At 42.3% G+C, this 19,269-nt stretch overlaps 2 protein-coding genes across 3 annotated transcripts in view; both read left to right on the top strand.

The window, feature by feature from the left end:
* Window positions 1–785: 785 nt before the first annotated feature.
* On the top strand, window positions 786–6,466 carry LOC139583125 (zinc finger protein 180-like). Of its 2 annotated transcripts, none has more exons than XM_071413896.1 (2): window positions 786–1,373; window positions 3,415–6,466. In XM_071413896.1, exons 1-2 carry the CDS (start codon window positions 1,013–1,015, stop codon window positions 4,320–4,322), a joined length of 1,269 nt encoding a protein of 422 aa, XP_071269997.1. In that variant the 5' UTR covers window positions 786–1,012; the 3' UTR covers window positions 4,323–6,466. The 2 variants fall into 2 exon arrangements, with proteins under 2 accessions (XP_071269997.1, XP_071269996.1); XM_071413895.1 differs by having other exon boundaries at window positions 786–1,382.
* Window positions 6,467–8,741: 2,275 nt separating this feature from the next.
* The window catches only part of LOC139583122 (zinc finger protein 180-like), a 99,923-nt gene continuing 89,395 nt past the window's right edge, over window positions 8,742–19,269 (top strand). Inside the window, exon 1 of the mRNA XM_071413893.1 lies at window positions 8,742–9,288. Coding sequence (XP_071269994.1) covers window positions 9,081–9,288 — 208 coding nt within the window. The 5' untranslated portion in view covers window positions 8,742–9,080. The remainder of the gene's footprint in view (window positions 9,289–19,269) is intronic.

The raw sequence follows: 19,269 nt of genomic DNA, 5'->3' as shown, positions 1-19,269 counted from the left end.
AGTTTAACATGTAATTCTCAAAAGGTAGGGGTCTGAATTATTGCCACCCATGTTTTCAATACTCCAGCACCCTCCCCTTGGGAGGATAATGACACTGAAATGTTTTATGAGGTTAGAGAACACATTGGGAGGGATCTTGACCATTCCTCCATACAGAATCTCTCCAGGTCCTTGATTTATTTTGTCTGCGCTTGTGGACTGCCCTGTTCAATTCAAACCACAGGTTTTCAATGGAGTTCAAATCCGAAGACTGAGATGGCCATAGAAAAATGTTGATGTTGTGCCCAATTAACCATTTCTTTGTGGATGTTGATGTGTCTTGCTGGAAGATCCACTTATGGCCAAGTTTCAGCCTCCTAGCAGAGAGGTAACCAGGTTTTGGGGTAAAATATCCTGGTAGTGGGAAAAGTTTATTTATTTATTTTATTCATACATTTTTGCTCATTTTTATCAAGGGTATCAATAACTAGGGGCTTATTTTGATATCTAGTTATTTTACTGAGTCAGATATACAGATGTGGAGTAGATATAGAGTTTGTTTTAAACTCTCATAAAAAATCTGAACTAATCAAACAACACTTGTTGCTCTTTGTACGTGTTGATATAATATTCTTATTTAATGGAGAGGAAAAAAACGTTTCCTTAAACTGCTTTATAATATTATAATTCAATGAAGGGAAAAAAAAGTTTTCCCTCCTCAACTGCGTTTACTCACTCCAGACAGCAGAAGGCGATATGTGTCTTTCAGGCGATGTTTCTAGTGTGACGTATAATCTAGTGGACGGAACGCTTCTTTAACAACTGCAGCCACCTCGGCAGCTCGCTAGCCAACAAAGTCATTCAAGTTCTTTAGACAATTTCGTGGTTTATTTGCCACTATGATTTAAACATACTTATGTGGAAACAACTAGCTACCCCATTTAATTTAATATTTACGTTGTAAGTCAACTAGCTGGCTGGTTAAGTTAGCACTAGTCTATTCGCTAATGCTAACTAGCTATTATCCACGACCATGAGCTCACTAAGGTACTCTCCTCCTGCTAAAGAAGAGGTCTGCTGGACTGAGAAAGAAGCTCTCGTGAAAGAGGAGGAGGAGGAGAATGATGTTACAATACAGAAACGAGTGGAGGGTGAGGGTGTTACCGTGAAAGAAGAAGAGAAAGACGTTACAGAGAAAGAAGAGGAAGACGCATTCAGAGTGAAAGAGGAGGAGGATGTTACTGTGAAAGAAAATGAGGAAGATGCAGTTTTTGGAGTGGAGGATGAAGTGAAAGAAGATGAAGACGTTTTTGGAATGAAGGATGAAGAGGGAGAGATCACTGTCACTTTAGAGGAGGACGAAGAAGAGAAGACTGGAGAACTGATTAACACAAGTAAATACAGTGAGTACTATCTTATAAAACAGGGACATTGATCTAATTAACACCAGTAAATACAGTGAGTACTATCTTATAAAACAGGGACATTGATCTGATTAACACCAGTAAATACAGTGAGTACTATCTTATAAAACAGGGACATTGATCTTGATTAACACCAGTAAATACAGTGAGTACTATCTTATAAAACAGGGACATTGATCTTGATTAACACCAGTAAATACAGTGAGTACCATCTTATAAAACAGGCAAACTCTGCAGTTGTTGAACTATAGTGTGATTTTTAAAAGGGCATTCTACACTTGAATATGTTTTTGTACTGTCGGAATTGTTCCTGACGTTCTCCAGTGATTTTTAAACTTTTCCTGTTGAAAAGTGATATATAAATACAGTAAAGTATAAACACACTAAAGGGAAACAAATAAATGTTTTGAACAAAATAGTGTTTTTTTAAACAACTGCAAACTAGAAGGAGTGAGTGATGTCATAGTAAAGCATTCAAGGAGTTGGCTTGATGGGAGTTGTGATGTCATCCAATAGGCGACAGATCTTCATGTGAATATTCATTATTCTTTTTGAAATCCTTCATGTTCTGTCAAGTTGGTTGTTGATCATTGCTAGAAAGCCATTTTCTAGTCTTGCCATAGACTTTCAAGACGATTTAAGTCCAAACTGTAACTAGGTCATTCGGGAACATTCAATGTCATCTTGGTAAGCTCCTCCAGTGTAGATTTGGCCTTGTGGTTTAGGTTATTGTCCTGTTCATACAGTTTTTTGTATTCAGTCTCTGAAATGCACTCTACCTACGTAACATTTAGTGTCTTCTTATATTACACTGGGAAAACAGTTTTCATGGGCACAGAAATCCTAAATAATTTCAGAGTTTGCTAAATCCAATGGTTGTAACTGAGAGTCACCTTAACTTTATTGACAACACCCAAATGGATACTGTCATTAATGCAGTTCTTCAATAATTACACATAATACTTAATTTTGTAGCTGGTTAGTTACAGTCACATGTTCAACTATCATCAGCTGATCCAGGAAATCATTTTCTGAATTCCAGTCAAATGACAAACATCACGACATGGGTATATTTGTTGTTAGGTGAAGTTATGGGTCCTACAGTACGTCTATGTTTTTGTTAGCTGAGGTTATGGGCCAATTTCTAAACACTTAGTGTACAAACCCTTATTGTCAGGCTGATGGCAAAGCTAGCCAAATAGCATTTTACTGGTTGAAGTGTTTTTTTAGTATAAAGCAGTTGATTTGAGACAAAAACACAAACATTACATTAAGCAGGAGATTCAAACGAGCCTTACAATTATAATCCAAAAGTAATGCGTATTGCACTCATAAGTAACCTGTAAATGGAGGATATTTTTGCTGTCAGCCATGAGACCTCCCCTGGGTTTTCCCCCACGGTGGTGAACTAGTGAATAGACACAGAGCTTAATGTAAGTTTCCTTGAGTAGCACTCCCGATCTTGCGCTGATAGTGCGCTGTAATATTGAGAATACATTGTGAAAAACTAAAATCTTCGTTCACCATTTTTGCTCCAACCAGATATACTACATCCATAACTAGTGGTTTCCTCATTACCAGATATACTACATCCATAACTAGTGGTTTCCTCATTAGCAGATATACTACATCCATAACAAGTAGTTTCCTCATTAGCATGGAGGAGTTTTTGCAACCAAATTGTGTGTGCATCGCCCTCGTGCGGCCATCTTAGCAAACACAGAAAGGGGCCAAAATTGGAGACCAAAAGTCATCTGGCACACTGCTTAGGATTTCAACAACTTTAATAACTTATTTCTAACCTACAATCATCAATGTTACTACTAATGTGAAAACAAGACAACATTTGACTATTCTTGCTCATTTTAAGACAATTGTAAAATAATTGTAACATTCATTACAGACTTAAATTGTTTACAACATCATGGCTACGCTGTTGGCATCACCTTTTACAGTGGATTTCCTCTGTTGTGGGCCTTTAACCGTGTGTCTGACTTTGTTGTTCACACAGGAGAGAGACGTGGCTATCGTGAATCCTATGGGGAGCCTCAACAACCTCATGATGGTGATGAGGCAGAGAAGAGTCTCTCCAGATCAGAACACCTCAAGAAACACCCGCAGAGATCCACAGGGAAGAGAATTCACTGTTGCTCTGACTGTGGGAAGAGATTCACCTCCTCATCAGGCATTAAAATTCATCAGAGAATCCACACAGGAGAGAAATATTTTAGCTGTACTCAATGTGGGATGAGTTTTACTACATCTGGCTCTCTGACTTTACACCAGAGAACACACACAGGAGAGAAATCTTCTAGCTGTGATCAATGTGGGAAGAGTTTTACTGAATCTAGCAATCTGACTCTACTCCAGAGAACACACACAGGAGAGAAATCTTATAGCTGTGGTCAATGTGGGAAGAGTTTTGGTCAATCTAGTGATCTGACAGTGCACCAGAGAATACACACAGGAGAGAAACCCTATAGCTGTGATCAATGTGGGAAGAGTTTTATTACATCTAACATTCTGACTCGACACCAGAGAACACACACAGGAGAGAAACCTTATAGCTGTGACCAATGTGGGAAAAGTTTTACTGAATCTAGCAATCTGACTCGACACCAGAGAACACACACAGGAGAGAAATCGTATAGCTGTGACCAATGTGGGAAGAGTTTTGGTCAGTCTAGCGATCTGACAGTGCACCAGAGAACACACACAGGAGAGAAACCGTATAGCTGTGGTCAATGTGGGGAACGTTTTGGTCAATCTGGCCATCTGACAGTACACCAGAGAAGACACACAGGAGAGAAGTATTTTAGCTGTAATCAATGTGGGAAGAGTTTTATTACATCTAGCATTCTGACTCAACACCAGAGAACACACACAGGAGAGAAATCTTATAGCTGTGACCAGAGATAATCTGATAAAAGATCTCTGATCAAATATCAGAAAATACATAGATGAAGGAGTTGTTTCATGATATCAATGAAATAATGTCACAATGTAGAATGTTTTAACATTGTAGTATGAGTATTTTAATGTCACAATGTGGAAGCCTAAACGTTTGCAGTTTATCAATTGATTTCAGCATGATATGGATATTAGCCTCGGGGAAAATCCAGGCTCTGATTTGAAAGAGTACTATTTATGTGATTTAACAAAACGTGACTAACAAAAAAATTGTTATGTTACACGTTGGTGACCCACTTGAATCAAAATGCAACACTTCAAAATGTATCTAGCTGTTTACTACATTGGTGTCCCACTTGAATCAAAATGTAGCTAGCTGTTTTCTACAAATTGTCCTCTAACCAGTGATGTACACATTATTCCCAGATTCCGTGTGGTTTTTGAGCTGTTAGTTTTAACAGGACATGCAACCTCATCTCCCTCCTCTCGCACAGTTGATTTCAACATGATATCGATGAGTTATGACAAATAAGTGTTGTGTTCCTTTGTTCAGCGACCCCTACATTTAAATGCATCACTCCAAAATGTAGCTGACTGTCTTTTGCAGGTTGTCCTCTAAGCAGTGAGGTGAAAGATATCTCCAATTTCCATGTGTTTTTTTAGTTGTGTTAATTTCAACAGCACTTACAACCTAATCGATATCAGTGATTTATTGCTACTTGTCAAAACAACAGCGTTTCTGGTGCTTGTGCAGTTTATAAGGTGCTTGTTTTTAAAAATACAAGTAACATGATTATTGTGGCAGATGTTTGTGTATATAGCACATTTTATGTATATAGCACATTTTATGTTTAGGTTTTCAATTTATCCCAAACTGTTTCTGCATATTGGTTATTGATTTGGACACGTTAAAACTGTGTTTTGACATTGGGCTATTCCACCTAGCAAAATGTAATTGAAAAGACGTTGAAAAGAAGATTATGCCCGATGTCCAATATACGTTCGGTTGTAGGGGAAAGTTGAAAATATGTATTTTCGGGTAGTTTTTTCAGTGACTTGAAAATAACTTAATTTCAACTTACTTGCAGGTAGCCTAGTGGTTAGAGCATTGGGCCGTCATTGTAAGCCAGAATTTGTTCTTAACTGACTTATTTACAATGACTGCCCAACGCTCTAACCACTAGGTTAGTGGTTAGAGCTCGGAATTCAATCCAGCAACCTTTCGGTTACTGTTAAATGAAGGTTAAAAGAAAGAAAGAAATACACATGGATGCAGTATAATACATTTCTCTATTAACAATCTTACATCACTCCAGTATTTCTTGATAACATTCAAGTGCTAATTGTCTTTATTCCACTACTGAAGAAGCATGTCTCAAATCACCTACTCATATTTCAAACATTCAAAATATATACATTTATATTATTCCATGCCTCACCATTAAGTTAATTATTGCCAATACATATTACCAAAGGGGGGTACATTTGATCAGAATTTATTTTGACTGCACGTTTTTCCGTAATGGAGATGAGTTTTGTTTGGACTCGTTCCAAGTGGAATAGAGGCTAGTGAGTTTTAGGAAGATGAGAGTTCTAGAAGCTAGTGAGTTTTAGGATTCTATAGAAAGAAAAAGGAGAAAAGATACGATTGTATATTATTATTTAGAAATACGTGTTTTTAATTGTTGACAGCCAGTAGACACCATGTTTATATTGTAGAAGGTGAAGCATTGTAGTTGATTATAATGTGAAATGGAAGTTGTTTCTGTTGGTGGTAAGCAAACTTGTCAAACAAAAATATAGGATATATTTGTTGTCTTAAGGGGGAAGGTGTTACAGGCTTTGGTTTTTCCATTTATGTTTTGAGGTTGGATTGGTTAGTCAGTATGTGTTACACCTGTGCTGGCTTCTCCATCTCGTTAGCAGGAAGGTGTTTCACCTGACCTGGCCCAGGTTCTATTTAAGAGTGTCTGGCCCAGTGCTCCAGTTGTCTTGATAGATGTGGAGAGTCAACACCTTTTAGTTGTGCTACTATTTTGGTTTGCTTCCTGTGTTTAAGTTTGGTGTGGATTTTTCTTTTGTTTTTCCTGTTTCCATTGGGTTGCATCCATGTCTGAAATGCGCTGTATAAATAAAGCTTGATTTGAACATATTGTAAGTCAAATGAACCCAATGACCGACCAATCAACAGACTCTTGGTCCATCTTAGTATGAAAAACAGTATAAATCCCACCTTTCAAGCCTGCTGAAGGCATGGTGGAGTGGTAAACACCACCCCCGGCTCTACCAGGGGCTTGAGGTTTACTCCCACAGCTCTGCTTATGTCATGTTCTGTGGCCTTGCCGTTCCATTTCTTGACTGCCGCTGCAACACAGAAACACATTGTCATATTATATAAAACACTCAAAGTAATGGATATGGAGCATCTATGGCCTCAGTTACACCTGGCACCTAAATGTGACTTCTGTCACCCGATCACTCCAAGCTGCATTAGGTTCAGATCTACCAGGATTGACATAGTCTGGATGCAGTCTTGCCACTGAATATGCATAAGCAACGTAAAGAGATGGGGTGAATGAGTGGGGAAAAGTACATTTTACACATGACTTCATAATAAATCAAATGTTATTTGTCACATACATATGTTATTGCAGTTGTAGCGAAATTCTTGTGTTCCTAGCTCTAACAGTGCAGTAATATCTAACTAAATGATGGTGTTCCTAGCTCCAACAGTACAGTAGTATCTAACTAAATGCTTGTGTTCCTAGCTCCAACAGTGCAGTAATATCTAACAACTTCACAACAAATACCTAATACACACAAATCTGAGTAATGGAATAAGAATATATAAATATATGGATGAGCAATGTCAGAGCAGCATAGACTGAGATACAGTAGAATAGGATAAAATACAGTATACTGTATACATATGAGATGAGTAATGCCAGATATGTAAACATTATTAAAGTGACTAGTGTTCCATTCCTTAAAGTGGACACTGATTTCAAGTCTGTGTATGTAGGCAGCAGCCTCTCTGTGTTAGTGATGGCTATTTAACAGTCTGATGGCCTTGAGATTGAAAAACAGCTTCTGTCTCTCGGTCCCAGCTTTGATGAACCTGTACTGACCTCGCCTTCTGGATGATATTGGGCTGAACAGGCAGTGGCTCGGGTAATAACAAATAACAAATGTGTGTGCCTGAGGGGAAATTCACTTTCATACAGCCAAAAGGGGAAAGAAATTCCACCAATATCAGTAGACAATTTGCACTAATGTAAATAAACATAGATAATGGAAAGTATTCCCTTTTGCTTACGTGATGAACCGCTAAGGGGACATAAGTATTTACCATCTAAACCATGTGTGATCTCTCACCTCTCTGGCTGTAGAAGTGTTCTTCCTAACCAGTTCCTCAACAGCTCTCTGACTGAGCTCCACCCTCACTGGGTCTTGAGAAGAGAGGAAGACTGAGGAGGGATGGAAGGATGAATTGATCAGTCACTCAATAAAGTGTAGAGCTGCTGTCTATGCTGTCTGACAAAATCACTATTTTAGTAGTTCATTAAAGCAAATTAGGGATCGTTATAAAATACAGTGGTGGGAAAAGTACTCAATAGTTATACTTGAATAAAAGTATAGATACCTTAATAGAATGTTAATCAAGTAAAAGTGAAAGTCACCCAGTAAAATACTACTTCAGTAAAAGTATTTGGTTTTAAATATACTTAAGTATCAAAAGTAAATGTAATCGCTAAAATATACTTCAAATCATTTCACATTCCTTATATTAAGCAAACCAGACGGCACCATTTTCTTGTTTTTACTATTTATGGATAGCCAGGAGCACACTCCAACACTCAGACATAATTTACAAACGAAGCATCTATGTTTAGTGAGTCAGCCAGATCAGAGGCAGTAGGAATGACCAGGAATGTTCTCTTGATAATGTGTGAATTGGACCATTTTACTGGACCATTTTACACCTAAGTATTAGATTTACTGCCATGGTCTAGTATGTCACCGCCTCAGACACCATTCACAATGCTGGCTGAGGTACGAGTAAAACATGACATATTATTTCCTAACCACTCACAATGCTGGCTGAGGTACGAGTAAAACATGACATATTATTTCCTAACCATTCACAATGCTGGCTGGGGTACGAGTAAAACATGGCATATTATTTCCTGATTGTCAAAAAATCCTACCTCCCCTTAATCAACTAGTCTCTCACTGTTTAACCAGAATAACATGAGTTGTGTCCTTCACACTGTTAGACTGTTAGTCCATAATCAACTAGTCTCTCACTGTTTAACCAGAATAACATTGTTTGCTGGGCTCCCCGATTGAGCCATCAATCCCCTGCAATTTATCCAGAACGCCACAGCCCGCCTGGTGTTCAATCTTCCCAAGTTCTCCCATGCCACCCTGCTCCTCCGCACACTCGAAGCTCGCTCTCTCTACTCGGGGTACGACAGTTGACAGTCTTTTAGGCGATGCAGCCAGCGTGTGACGTATAATCTAGTGGACGGCACACTTCAACAATAACAGCTAGTCCGCCACCTCAGTAGCTGGCGAGCCAAAATAGCCGACCGATTCAAACTGTTTATGCTGTTTCGGTTGATATTAGTCACTGTGTTTTACAACCCACTTCGTTCGTATCTACTAGTTGCCCCATTTACTTTAATATTAACGTTGTTGGTAGTCAGCTGTCTCGTTAATTTAGCACTAGCCGCTAAATATAGCTAGCTAGCTAACATCCCGACCATGGACTCGCTAAACTACTCACTCGCTGTTAAAGAAGAGGAGGTCTGCTGGACGGAGAAAGAGGCTCTGGGGCTGAACATTGTCGTGAAAGAGGAGAAGGAAGAGGAGGATGTCACAGTAAAAATAGAAGTAGAGAGGGAGGAGGAGGGAGAGATAACTGTCATATTGAAAGAGGAGGAAGAAGAGGAGGAAGAAGAGGAGGAGACAGGTAAGATAAACACCATTACGTACTAATCTCAATAACGGGCACAAACTGCAGTTGTTGAACTGATGTGTGGTTTTAAAACGGCATTATGCACTTCCTACATCCATTTATATCAATGCCATGTATTGTTGAACAAAGTAACTTATACATGCTAAATTCAACTGTCGCACCCCCATGAAATCCACAATTGGTTGTTTTACTCCAATGTTTGTAAACAATATGGAAACAAACACTGTAGCCTATATCGTAATGGTAAAACTATAATGTTGATATCATGGATGGTCGGTCAGTCCTTGCATCCATAGTTCTGTCTATGAATTTGAGTGGTTACGTTTCTCCAGCCACATCCCTCAGCTTATTACCGAAACAGTTGTGGGTTGACCACTTTGGTAAACATTGTTTCTGATTTAAATGTAAAAAGCATGGCTGTCCTGTCGTGGAATCGCCCCATGACTAAGAAAAATCATGAATGATGAGTGAGAAGCTGGGGGTGTTTGATCTTTGTGCCTCTGTAACTTTGTCACTCATCATTAATCATGAATTCATGATTATCCATAAGCATCATGGTAGTGTTCAGAAACATCTTCTATTCAGACTTCAAATAAAAGTGACTTAAATCACAGTTCATTCAGTTTCTATGGGCAAAACACAAACTGCAAGTGCATGCAACAAGTTTGTAGTCACAAGCTTAACTTTTGACTATTTTTCCAAAGACTTATGACTTGTCCAAATGTGGGGACTAGATACATAAAGTTCTATCATCGTTGTTTTTCAATGTTGGAGTTTGCTCTCACTGTCTGCTGCTGGTGAAGAGACGTCAGATTCTCGTCTATCAATCACAGACGCGTTATTTGATTTCCTGCTCGTATTCTGGGCAAGACACGCCCCTGCTGAAGCTGAAGTGCTGTGATCGGCTGCTGGCTGTATTCTGGGCAAGACACGCCCCCGCAGAAGCTGAAGTGCTGTGATTGGCTGCTGGTCGTATTCTGGGCAAGACACGCCCCCGCGGTAGCTGAAGTGCTGTGATTGGCTGCTTGTCGTATTCTGGGCAAGACACGCCCCCGCTGACGCTGAAGTGCTGTAATTAGCTGCTTGTCGTATTCTGGGCAAGACACGCCCCCGCTGAAGCTGAAGTGCTGTGATTGGCTGCTGGTCGTTAGTCTCGAGCGAGAGAACTTCGTTGCCTTCCCGCCAAACTGCACTAGAGTGACCTCGAGCACTTTGCCCGCTGCGCCCTGAAATCAGAGAGTTAAACTGACCAGAGTTACTTCAGATGGTTTCCCCATCAGCTGGTGAAGTTGGAGGACTCCGATAGGACACAGACGAGGTAATAATGTTGATATATCTTCTGAGTCCTATTTTCTGCTTTGGTAAACTAGTCACTAGCTGTTTTTCAACGCTAGGTTACAGGGTGAATGAGTCACTGGCTAGCTAGCTAGGTACTTGTTATTCAACGCTAGGTTACAGAGTGAATGAGTCACTAGCTAGCTAGCTAGGTATTTGTTATTCAATGCGAGGTTACAGAGTGAATGTCTGCCCGTTGTCTAGTTTAACGGCCATGTGCCAAACCGATGTCAAAACTGACGTGCATACCTATATAACGTAGGTAGATGACGTAATGACGCCACAAAATATGTTGCGCTACACTTGCAACACAGCATTCCTAACCTAGCCCACAATGTCTGCTGTGTGGATCGAGCAGTCAACAAGTCCAGCAGTCATTTGAAAGAGTAAGAACATTTCAGCGAAACAACTCAAAGGTGAAATACATTAACGCCAAGATAATGGAATTCACTGCCCATGACAATCAACTGTTCTCTGTCGTGGATGATGTGGGCTTTCGCCGACTGGTCGAGCCCCGGTACACACTACCAAGTAGGAGCTATTTTACAGATGTGAGCATTAGCTGGAAAAGATGGAAACGGACACAGTGACAGTGCGCACCGAGGAAGAGAGGCCACGGACAGACCGAGCAGAAACTTCACTTCTTGACATGTATGATGAAATCCTGGTTGAGAATGAAACGACTGAACAAATGAACAACGGAACAGCACAGCAGCAGAAGAAGGTCTGGACTAAAGCCCTTGACAACCTGACACACTGTGGTAGTGAGTAAGGCCCTTGACAACCTGGCACACTGGTAGTGAGTAAAGCCTTTGACAACCTGACACACTGTGGTAGTGAGTAAAGCCCATGACAACCTGGCACACTGGTAGTGAGTAAAGCCTTTGACAACCTGGCACACTGTAGTAGTGAGTAAGGCCCTTGACAACCTGGCACACTGGTAGTGAGTAAAGCCCTTGTCAACCTGGCACACTGTGGTAGTGAGTAAAGCCTCCCAAAATCCTAAATAAATGCACTAGAGCATCATGGTAGTTGTAGGCTAAATGTGTTTGACATGAATATATTAGGCTATTTATTCAGATCCGTGTCATGTTGACATCACCATTTTCTTTTTCTTCCATTTAATAGTTGTTCAACAGTTGTCTGTATTGTCTTAACTTGTTTTCCCAAGATGAAAGACGAAACCCCCGACCCCACAGAAAAGACCCACTCCAACGGACCAATGCTGCACTTCTACCAGAAGCTCCCAGAGCAGTTTATTTAGGGTCAGAGTTGAGATAGCCAGGGATTCCAGAACCCTGTGGGAGCAGAGTCTGTGTAAATACCTCTAAGTATTTATTTCATCACTAATGGAACATTTTACAGTTGATTGATCCACATAATGAATGTACAGTATGTATTTCATGATTCATGTGACATTGCAAACTAAATTTATCCAATGACGTTTTTAAATGTCAGTCTGTCAATGCTTTGTTAGTTTGATGGAACAAACAAATATAATTTACATGTTTTTGAATGTCAATCTGTCAATGCTTTGTTAGTTTGATGGGAAAAACAAAATATAATTTACATGTTAAATGAAAAATGTGTTTGTTGTATGAGTGGCATATCTGTCTCAGATCAGTCAATGAATGGCTGTGGTATTGGTGGACAGAATGAAACAGGGTATACTGTATGTGTTACTATGGCTGTGGTATTGGTGGACAGAATGAAACAGGGGATACTGCATGTGTTACTGTGGCTGTGATATTGGTGAACAGAATGAAACAGGGCCTACTGCATGTGTTACTATGGCTGTGGTATTGGTGGACAGAATGAAACAGGCCCTCATGTGTTGCTATGGCTGTGGTATTGGTGGACAGAATGAAATAGGCCTACTGCATGTGTTACTATGGCTGTGGTATTGGTGGAGAGAATGAAACAGGGCCTACTGCATGTGTTGCTGTGGTATTGGTGGACAGGATGAAACAGGGCCTACTGCATGTGTTACTATGGCTGTGGTCTTGGTGGACGGAATGAAACAGGGCCCCATGTGTTACTATGGCTGTGGTTTTGGTGAACAGAATGAAACAGGGCCCACTGCATGTGTTACTATGGCTGTGGTATTGGTGGACAGAATGAAACAGGACCTACTGTATGTGTTACTATGGCTGTGGTATTGGTGGACAGTATGAAACAGGGCCTACTGCATGTGTTATTATGGCTGTGGTATTGGTGGACAGAATGAAACAGGGCCTACTGCATGTGTTACTATGACTGTGGTATTGGTGGACAGATGGAAACAGGGCCGACTGCATGTGTTACTATGGCTGTGGTATTGGTGGACAGAATGAAACAGGGCATACTGCATGTGTTACTATGGCTGTGGTATTGGTGGACAGAATGAAACAGGGCCTCATGTGTTACTATGACTGTGGTATTGGTGGACAGATGGAAACAGGGCCGACTGCATGTGTTACTATGGCTGTGGTATTGGTGGACAGAATGAAACAGGGCATACTGCATGTGTTACTATGGCTGTGGTATTGGTGGACAGAATGAAACAGGGCCTCATGTGTTACTATGGCTGTTGTTTTGGTGGACAGAATGAAACAGGGCCTACTGCATGTGTTACTATGGCTGTGGTATTGGTGGACGGAATGAAACAGGGCCTACTGCATGTGTTACTATGGCTGTGGTATTGGTGGACAGAATGAAACAGGGCCCAATGTGTTACTATGGCTGTGGTATTGGTGGACAGAATGAAACAGGGCCTACTGCATGTGTTACTATGGCTGTGGTATTGGTGGACAGAATGAAACAGGGCCCCATGTGTTACTATGGCTGTGGTATTGGTGGACAGAATGAAACAGGGCCTACTGCATGTGTTACTATGGCTGTGGTATTGGTGGACAGAATGAAACAGGGCCCCATCTGTTACTATGGCTGTGGTATTGGTGGACAGAATGAAATAGGGCCTACTGCATGTGTTACTATGGCTGTGGTATTGGTGGACAGAATGAAACAGGGCCCCATGTGTTACTATGGCTGTGGTATTGGTGGACAGAATGAAACAGGGCCTACTGCATGTGTTACTATGGCTGTGGTATTGGTGGACAGAATGAAACAGGGCCTACTGCATGTGTTACTATGGCTGTGGTATTGGTGGACAGAATGAAACAGGGCCTACTGCATGTGTTACTATGGCTGTGGTATTGGTGGACAGAATGAAACAGGGCCTACTGCATGTGTTACTATGGCTGTGGTATTGGTGGAGAGAATGAAACAGGGCCTACTGCATGTGTTACTATGGCTGTGGTATTGGTGGACAGAATGAAACAGGGCCTACTGCATGTGTTACCATGGCTGTGGTATTGGTGGACAGAATGAAACAGGGCCTACTGCATGTGTTACTATGGCTGTGGTATTGGTGGACGGAATGAAACAGGGCCTACTGCATGTGTTACTATGGCTGTGGTATTGGTGGACAGAATGAAACAGGGCCCAATGTGTTACTATGGCTGTGGTATTGGTGGACAGAATGAAACAGGGCATACTGCATGTGTTACTATGGCTGTGGTATTGGTGGACAGAATGAAACAGGGCCCCATGTGTTACTATGGCTGTGGTTTTGGTAAACAGAATGAAATAGGGCCTACTGCATGTGTTACCATGGCTGTGGTATTGGTGGACAGAATGAAACAGGGTCTACTGCATGTGTTACTATGGCTGTGGTATTGGTGGACGGAATGAAACAGGGTCTGCTGCATGTTTTACTATGGCTGTGGTATTGGTGGACAGAATGAAACAGGGCCCCATGTGTTACTATGGCTGTGGTATTGGTGGACAGAATGAAACAGGGCCTACTGCATGTGTTACTATGGCTGTGGTATTGGTGGACAGAATGAAACAGGGCCTACTGCATGTGTTACTATGGCTGTGGTATTGGTGGACAGAATGAAACAGGGCCTACTGCATGTGTTACTATGGCTGTGGTATTGGTGGACAGGATGAAACAGGGCCCCATCTGTTACTATGGCTGTGGTATTGGTGGACAGAATGAAACAGGGCCCCATCTGTTACTATGGCTGTGGTATTGGTGGACAGAATGAAACAGGGCCTACTGCATGTGTTACTATGGCTGTGGTATTGGTGGACAGAATGAAACAGGGCCCCATGTGTTACTGTGGTTTTGGTGGACAGAATGAAACAGGGCCTACTGCATGTGTTACTATGGCTGTGGTATTGGTGGACAGAATGAAACAGGGCCTACTGCATGTGTTACTATGGCTGTGGTATTGGTGGACAGAATGAAACAGGGTCTACTGCATGTGTTGCTGTGGTATCTGTGGAGAGAATGAAACAGGGCCTACTGCATGTGTTACTATGGCTGTGGTATTGGTGGACAGTATGAAACAGGGCCTACTGCATGTGTTATTATGGCTGTGGTATTGGTGGACAGAATGAAACAGGGCCTACTGCATGTGTTACTATGGCTGTGGTATTGGTGGACAGAATGAAACAGGGCCTACTGCATGTGTTACTATGGCTGTGGTATTGGTGGACAGAATGAAACAGGACCTACTGTATGTGTTACTATGGCTGTGGTATTGGTGGACAGTATGAAACAGGGCCTACTGCATGTGTTATTATGGCTGTGGTATTGGTGGACAGAATGAAACAGGGCCTACTGCATGTGTTACTATGACTGTGGTATTGGTGGACAGATGGAAACAGGGCCGACTGCATGTGTTACTATGGCTGTGGTATTGGTGGACAGAATGAAACAGGGCCCCATGTGTTACTATGGCTGTGGTTTTGGTAAACAGAATGAAACAGGGCATACTGCATGTGTTACTATGGCTGTGGTTTTGGTAAACAGAATGAAACAGGGCATACTGCATGTGTTACTATGGCTGTGGTATTGGTGGACAGAATGAAACAGGGCCTCATGTGTTACTATGGCTGTTGTTTTGGTGGACAGAATGAAACAGGGCCTACTGCATGTGTTACTATGGCTGTGGTATTGGTGGACGGAATGAAACAAGGCCTACTGCATGTGTTACTATGGCTGTGGTATTGGTGGACAGAATGAAACAGGGCCCAATGTGTTACTATGGCTGTGGTATTGGTGGACATAATTAAATAGGGCCTACTGCATGTGTTACTATGGCTGTGGTATTGGTGGACAGAATGAAACAGGGCCTACTGCATGTGTTACTATGGCTGTGGTATTGGTGGACAGAATGAAACAGGGCCTACTGCATGTGTTACTATGGCTGTGGTATTGGTGGACAGAATGAAACAGGGCCTACTGCATGTGTTACTATGGCTGTGGTATTGGTGGACAGAATGAAACAGGGCCTACTGCATGTGTTACCATGGCTGTGGTTTTGGTGGACAGAATGAAACAGGGCCTACTGCATGTGTTACTATGGCTGTGGTATTGGTGGACAGAATGAAACAGGGCCTACTGCATGTGTTACTATGGCTGTGGTATTGGTGGACAGAATTAAATAGGGCCTACTGCATGTGTTACTATGGCTGTGGTATTGGTGGACAGAATGAAACAGGGCCTACTGCATGTGTTACTATGGCTGTGGTATTGGTGGACAGAATGAAACAGGGCCTACTGCATGTGTTACTATGGCTGTGGTATTGGTGGACAGAATGAAACAGGGCCTACTGCATGTGTTACCATGGCTGTGGTTTTGGTGGACAGAATGAAACAGGGCCTACTGCATGTGTTACTATGGCTGTGGTATTGGTGGACAGAATGAAACAGGGCCTACTGCATATGTTACTATGGCTGTGGTATTGGTGGACAGAATGAAACAGGGCCTACTGCATGTGTTACTATGGCTGTGGTATTGGTGGACAGAATGAAACAGGGCCTACTGCATGTGTTACTATGGCTGTGGTATTGGTGGACAGAATGAAACAGGGCCTACTGCATGTGTTACTATGGCTGTGGTATTGGTGGACAGAATGAAACAGGGCCTACTGCATGTGTTACTATGGCTGTGGTATTGGTGGACAGAATGAAACAGGGCCTACTGCATGTGTTACCATGGCTGTGGTTTTGGTGGACAGAATGAAACAGGGCCTACTGCATGTGTTACTATGGCTGTGGTATTGGTGGACGGAATGAAACAGGGCCTACTGCATGTGTTACTATGGCTGTGGTATTGGTGGACAGAATGAAACAGGGCCTACTGCATGTGTTACTATGGCTGTGGTATTGGTGGACAGAATGAAACAGGGCCCCATGTGTTACTGTGGTTTTGGTGGACAGAATGAAACAGGGCCTACTGCATGTGTTACTATGACTGTGGTATTGGTGGACAGATGGAAACAGGGCCGACTGCATGTGTTACTATGGCTGTGGTATTGGTGGACAGAATGAAACAGGGCCCCATGTGTTACTATGGCTGTGGTTTTGGTAAACAGAATGAAACAGGGCATACTGCATGTGTTACTATGGCTGTGGTATTGGTGGACAGAATGAAACAGGGCCTCATGTGTTACTATGGCTGTTGTTTTGGTGGACAGAATGAAACAGGGCCTACTGCATGTGTTACTATGGCTGTGGTATTGGTGGACGGAATGAAACAAGGCCTACTGCATGTGTTACTATGGCTGTGGTATTGGTGGACAGAATGAAACAGGGCCCAATGTGTTACTATGGCTGTGGTATTGGTGGACATAATTAAATAGGGCCTACTGCATGTGTTACTATGGCTGTGGTATTGGTGGACAGAATGAAACAGGGCCTACTGCATGTGTTACTATGGCTGTGGTATTGGTGGACAGAATGAAACAGGGCCTACTGCATGTGTTACTATGGCTGTGGTATTGGTGGACAGAATGAAACAGGACCTACTGTATGTGTTACTATGGCTGTGGTATTGGTGGACAGTATGAAACAGGGCCTACTGCATGTGTTATTATGGCTGTGGTATTGGTGGACAGAATGAAACAGGGCCTACTGCATGTGTTACTATGACTGTGGTATTGGTGGACAGATGGAAACAGGGCCGACTGCATGTGTTACTATGGCTGTGGTATTGGTGGACAGAATGAAACAGGGCCCCATGTGTTACTATGGCTGTGGTTTTGGTAAACAGAATGAAACAGGGCATACTGCATGTGTTACTATGGCTGTGGTATTGGTGGACAGAATGAAACAGGGCCACATGTGTTACTATGGCTGTTGTTTTGGTGGACAGAATGAAACAGGGCCTACTGCATGTGTTACTATGGCTGTGGTATTGGTGGACGGAATGAAACAGGGCCTACTGCATGTGTTACTATGGCTGTGGTATTGGTGGACAGAATGAAACAGGGCCCAATGTGTTACTATGGCTGTGGTATTGGTGGACAGAATGAAACAGGGCCTACTGCATGTGTTACTATGGCTGTGGTATTGGTGGACAGAATGAAACAGGGCCCCATGTGTTACTATGGCTGTGGTATTGGTGGACAGAATGAAACAGGGCCTACTGCATGTGTTACTATGGCTGTGGTATTGGTGGACAGAATGAAACAGGGCCCCATCTGTTACTATGGCTGTGGTATTGGTGGACAGAATGAAATAGGGCCTACTGCATGTGTTACTATGGCTGTGGTATTGGTGGACAGAATGAAACAGGGCCCCATGTGTTACTATGGCTGTGGTTTTGTTGGACAGAATGAAACAGGGCCTACTGCATGTGTTACTATGGCTGTGGTATTGGTGGACAGAATGAAACAGGGCCTACTGCATGTGTTGCTGTGGTATTGGTGGACATAATTAAATAGGGCCTACTGCATGTGTTACTATGGCTGTGGTATTGGTGGACAGAATGAAACAGGGCCTACTGCATGTGTTACTATGGCTGTGGTATTGGTGGACAGAATGAAACAGGGCCTACTGCATGTGTTACTATGGCTGTGGTATTGGTGGACAGAATGAAACAGGGCCTACTGCATGTGTTACTATGGCTGTGGTATTGGTGGACAGAATGAAACAGGGCCTACTGCATGTGTTACTATGACTGTGGTATTGGTGGACAGATGGAAACAGGGCCGACTGCATGTGTTACTATGGCTGTGGTATTGGTGGACAGAATGAAACAGGGCCCCATGTGTTACTATGGCTGTGGTTTTGGTAAACAGAATGAAACAGGGCATACTGCATGTGTTACTATGGCTGTGGTATTGGTGGACAGAATGAAACAGGGCCTACTGCATGTGTTACTATGGCTGTGGTATTGGTGGACAGAATGAAACAGGACCTACTGTATGTGTTACTATGGCTGTGGTATTGGTGGACAGAATGAAACAGGGCCTACTGCATGTGTTATTATGGCTGTGGTATTGGTGGACAGAATGAAACAGGGCCTACTGCATGTGTTACTATGACTGTGGTATTGGTGGACAGATGGAAACAGGGCCGACTGCATGTGTTACTATGGCTGTGGTATTGGTGGACAGAATGAAACAGGGCCCCATGTGTTACTATGGCTGTGGTTTTGGTAAACAGAATGAAACAGGGCATACTGCATGTGTTACTATGGCTGTGGTATTGGTAAACAGAATGAAACAGGGCATACTGCATGTGTTACTATGGCTGTGGTATTGGTGGACAGAATGAAACAGGGCCTCATGTGTTACTATGGC

This window comes from Salvelinus alpinus, chromosome 8, assembly GCF_045679555.1.
Source record: "Salvelinus alpinus chromosome 8, SLU_Salpinus.1, whole genome shotgun sequence".
Classification (NCBI taxonomy): Eukaryota; Metazoa; Chordata; class Actinopteri; order Salmoniformes; family Salmonidae; genus Salvelinus; species Salvelinus alpinus.
This window is presented reverse-complemented; position numbering and strand designations above follow the sequence as displayed.

Bases quoted from the DNA above. Each gene is read 5' to 3' on its own strand.
- LOC139583125 (XM_071413895.1), top strand. From the start codon at position 1,013: ATGAGCTCACTAAGGTACTCTCCTCCTGCTAAAGAAGAGGTCTGCTGG. The intron at 1,383-3,414 runs GTGAGTACTATC...TTGTTCACACAG, and splicing joins GATTAACACAAGTAAATACA to GAGAGAGACGTGGCTATCGT.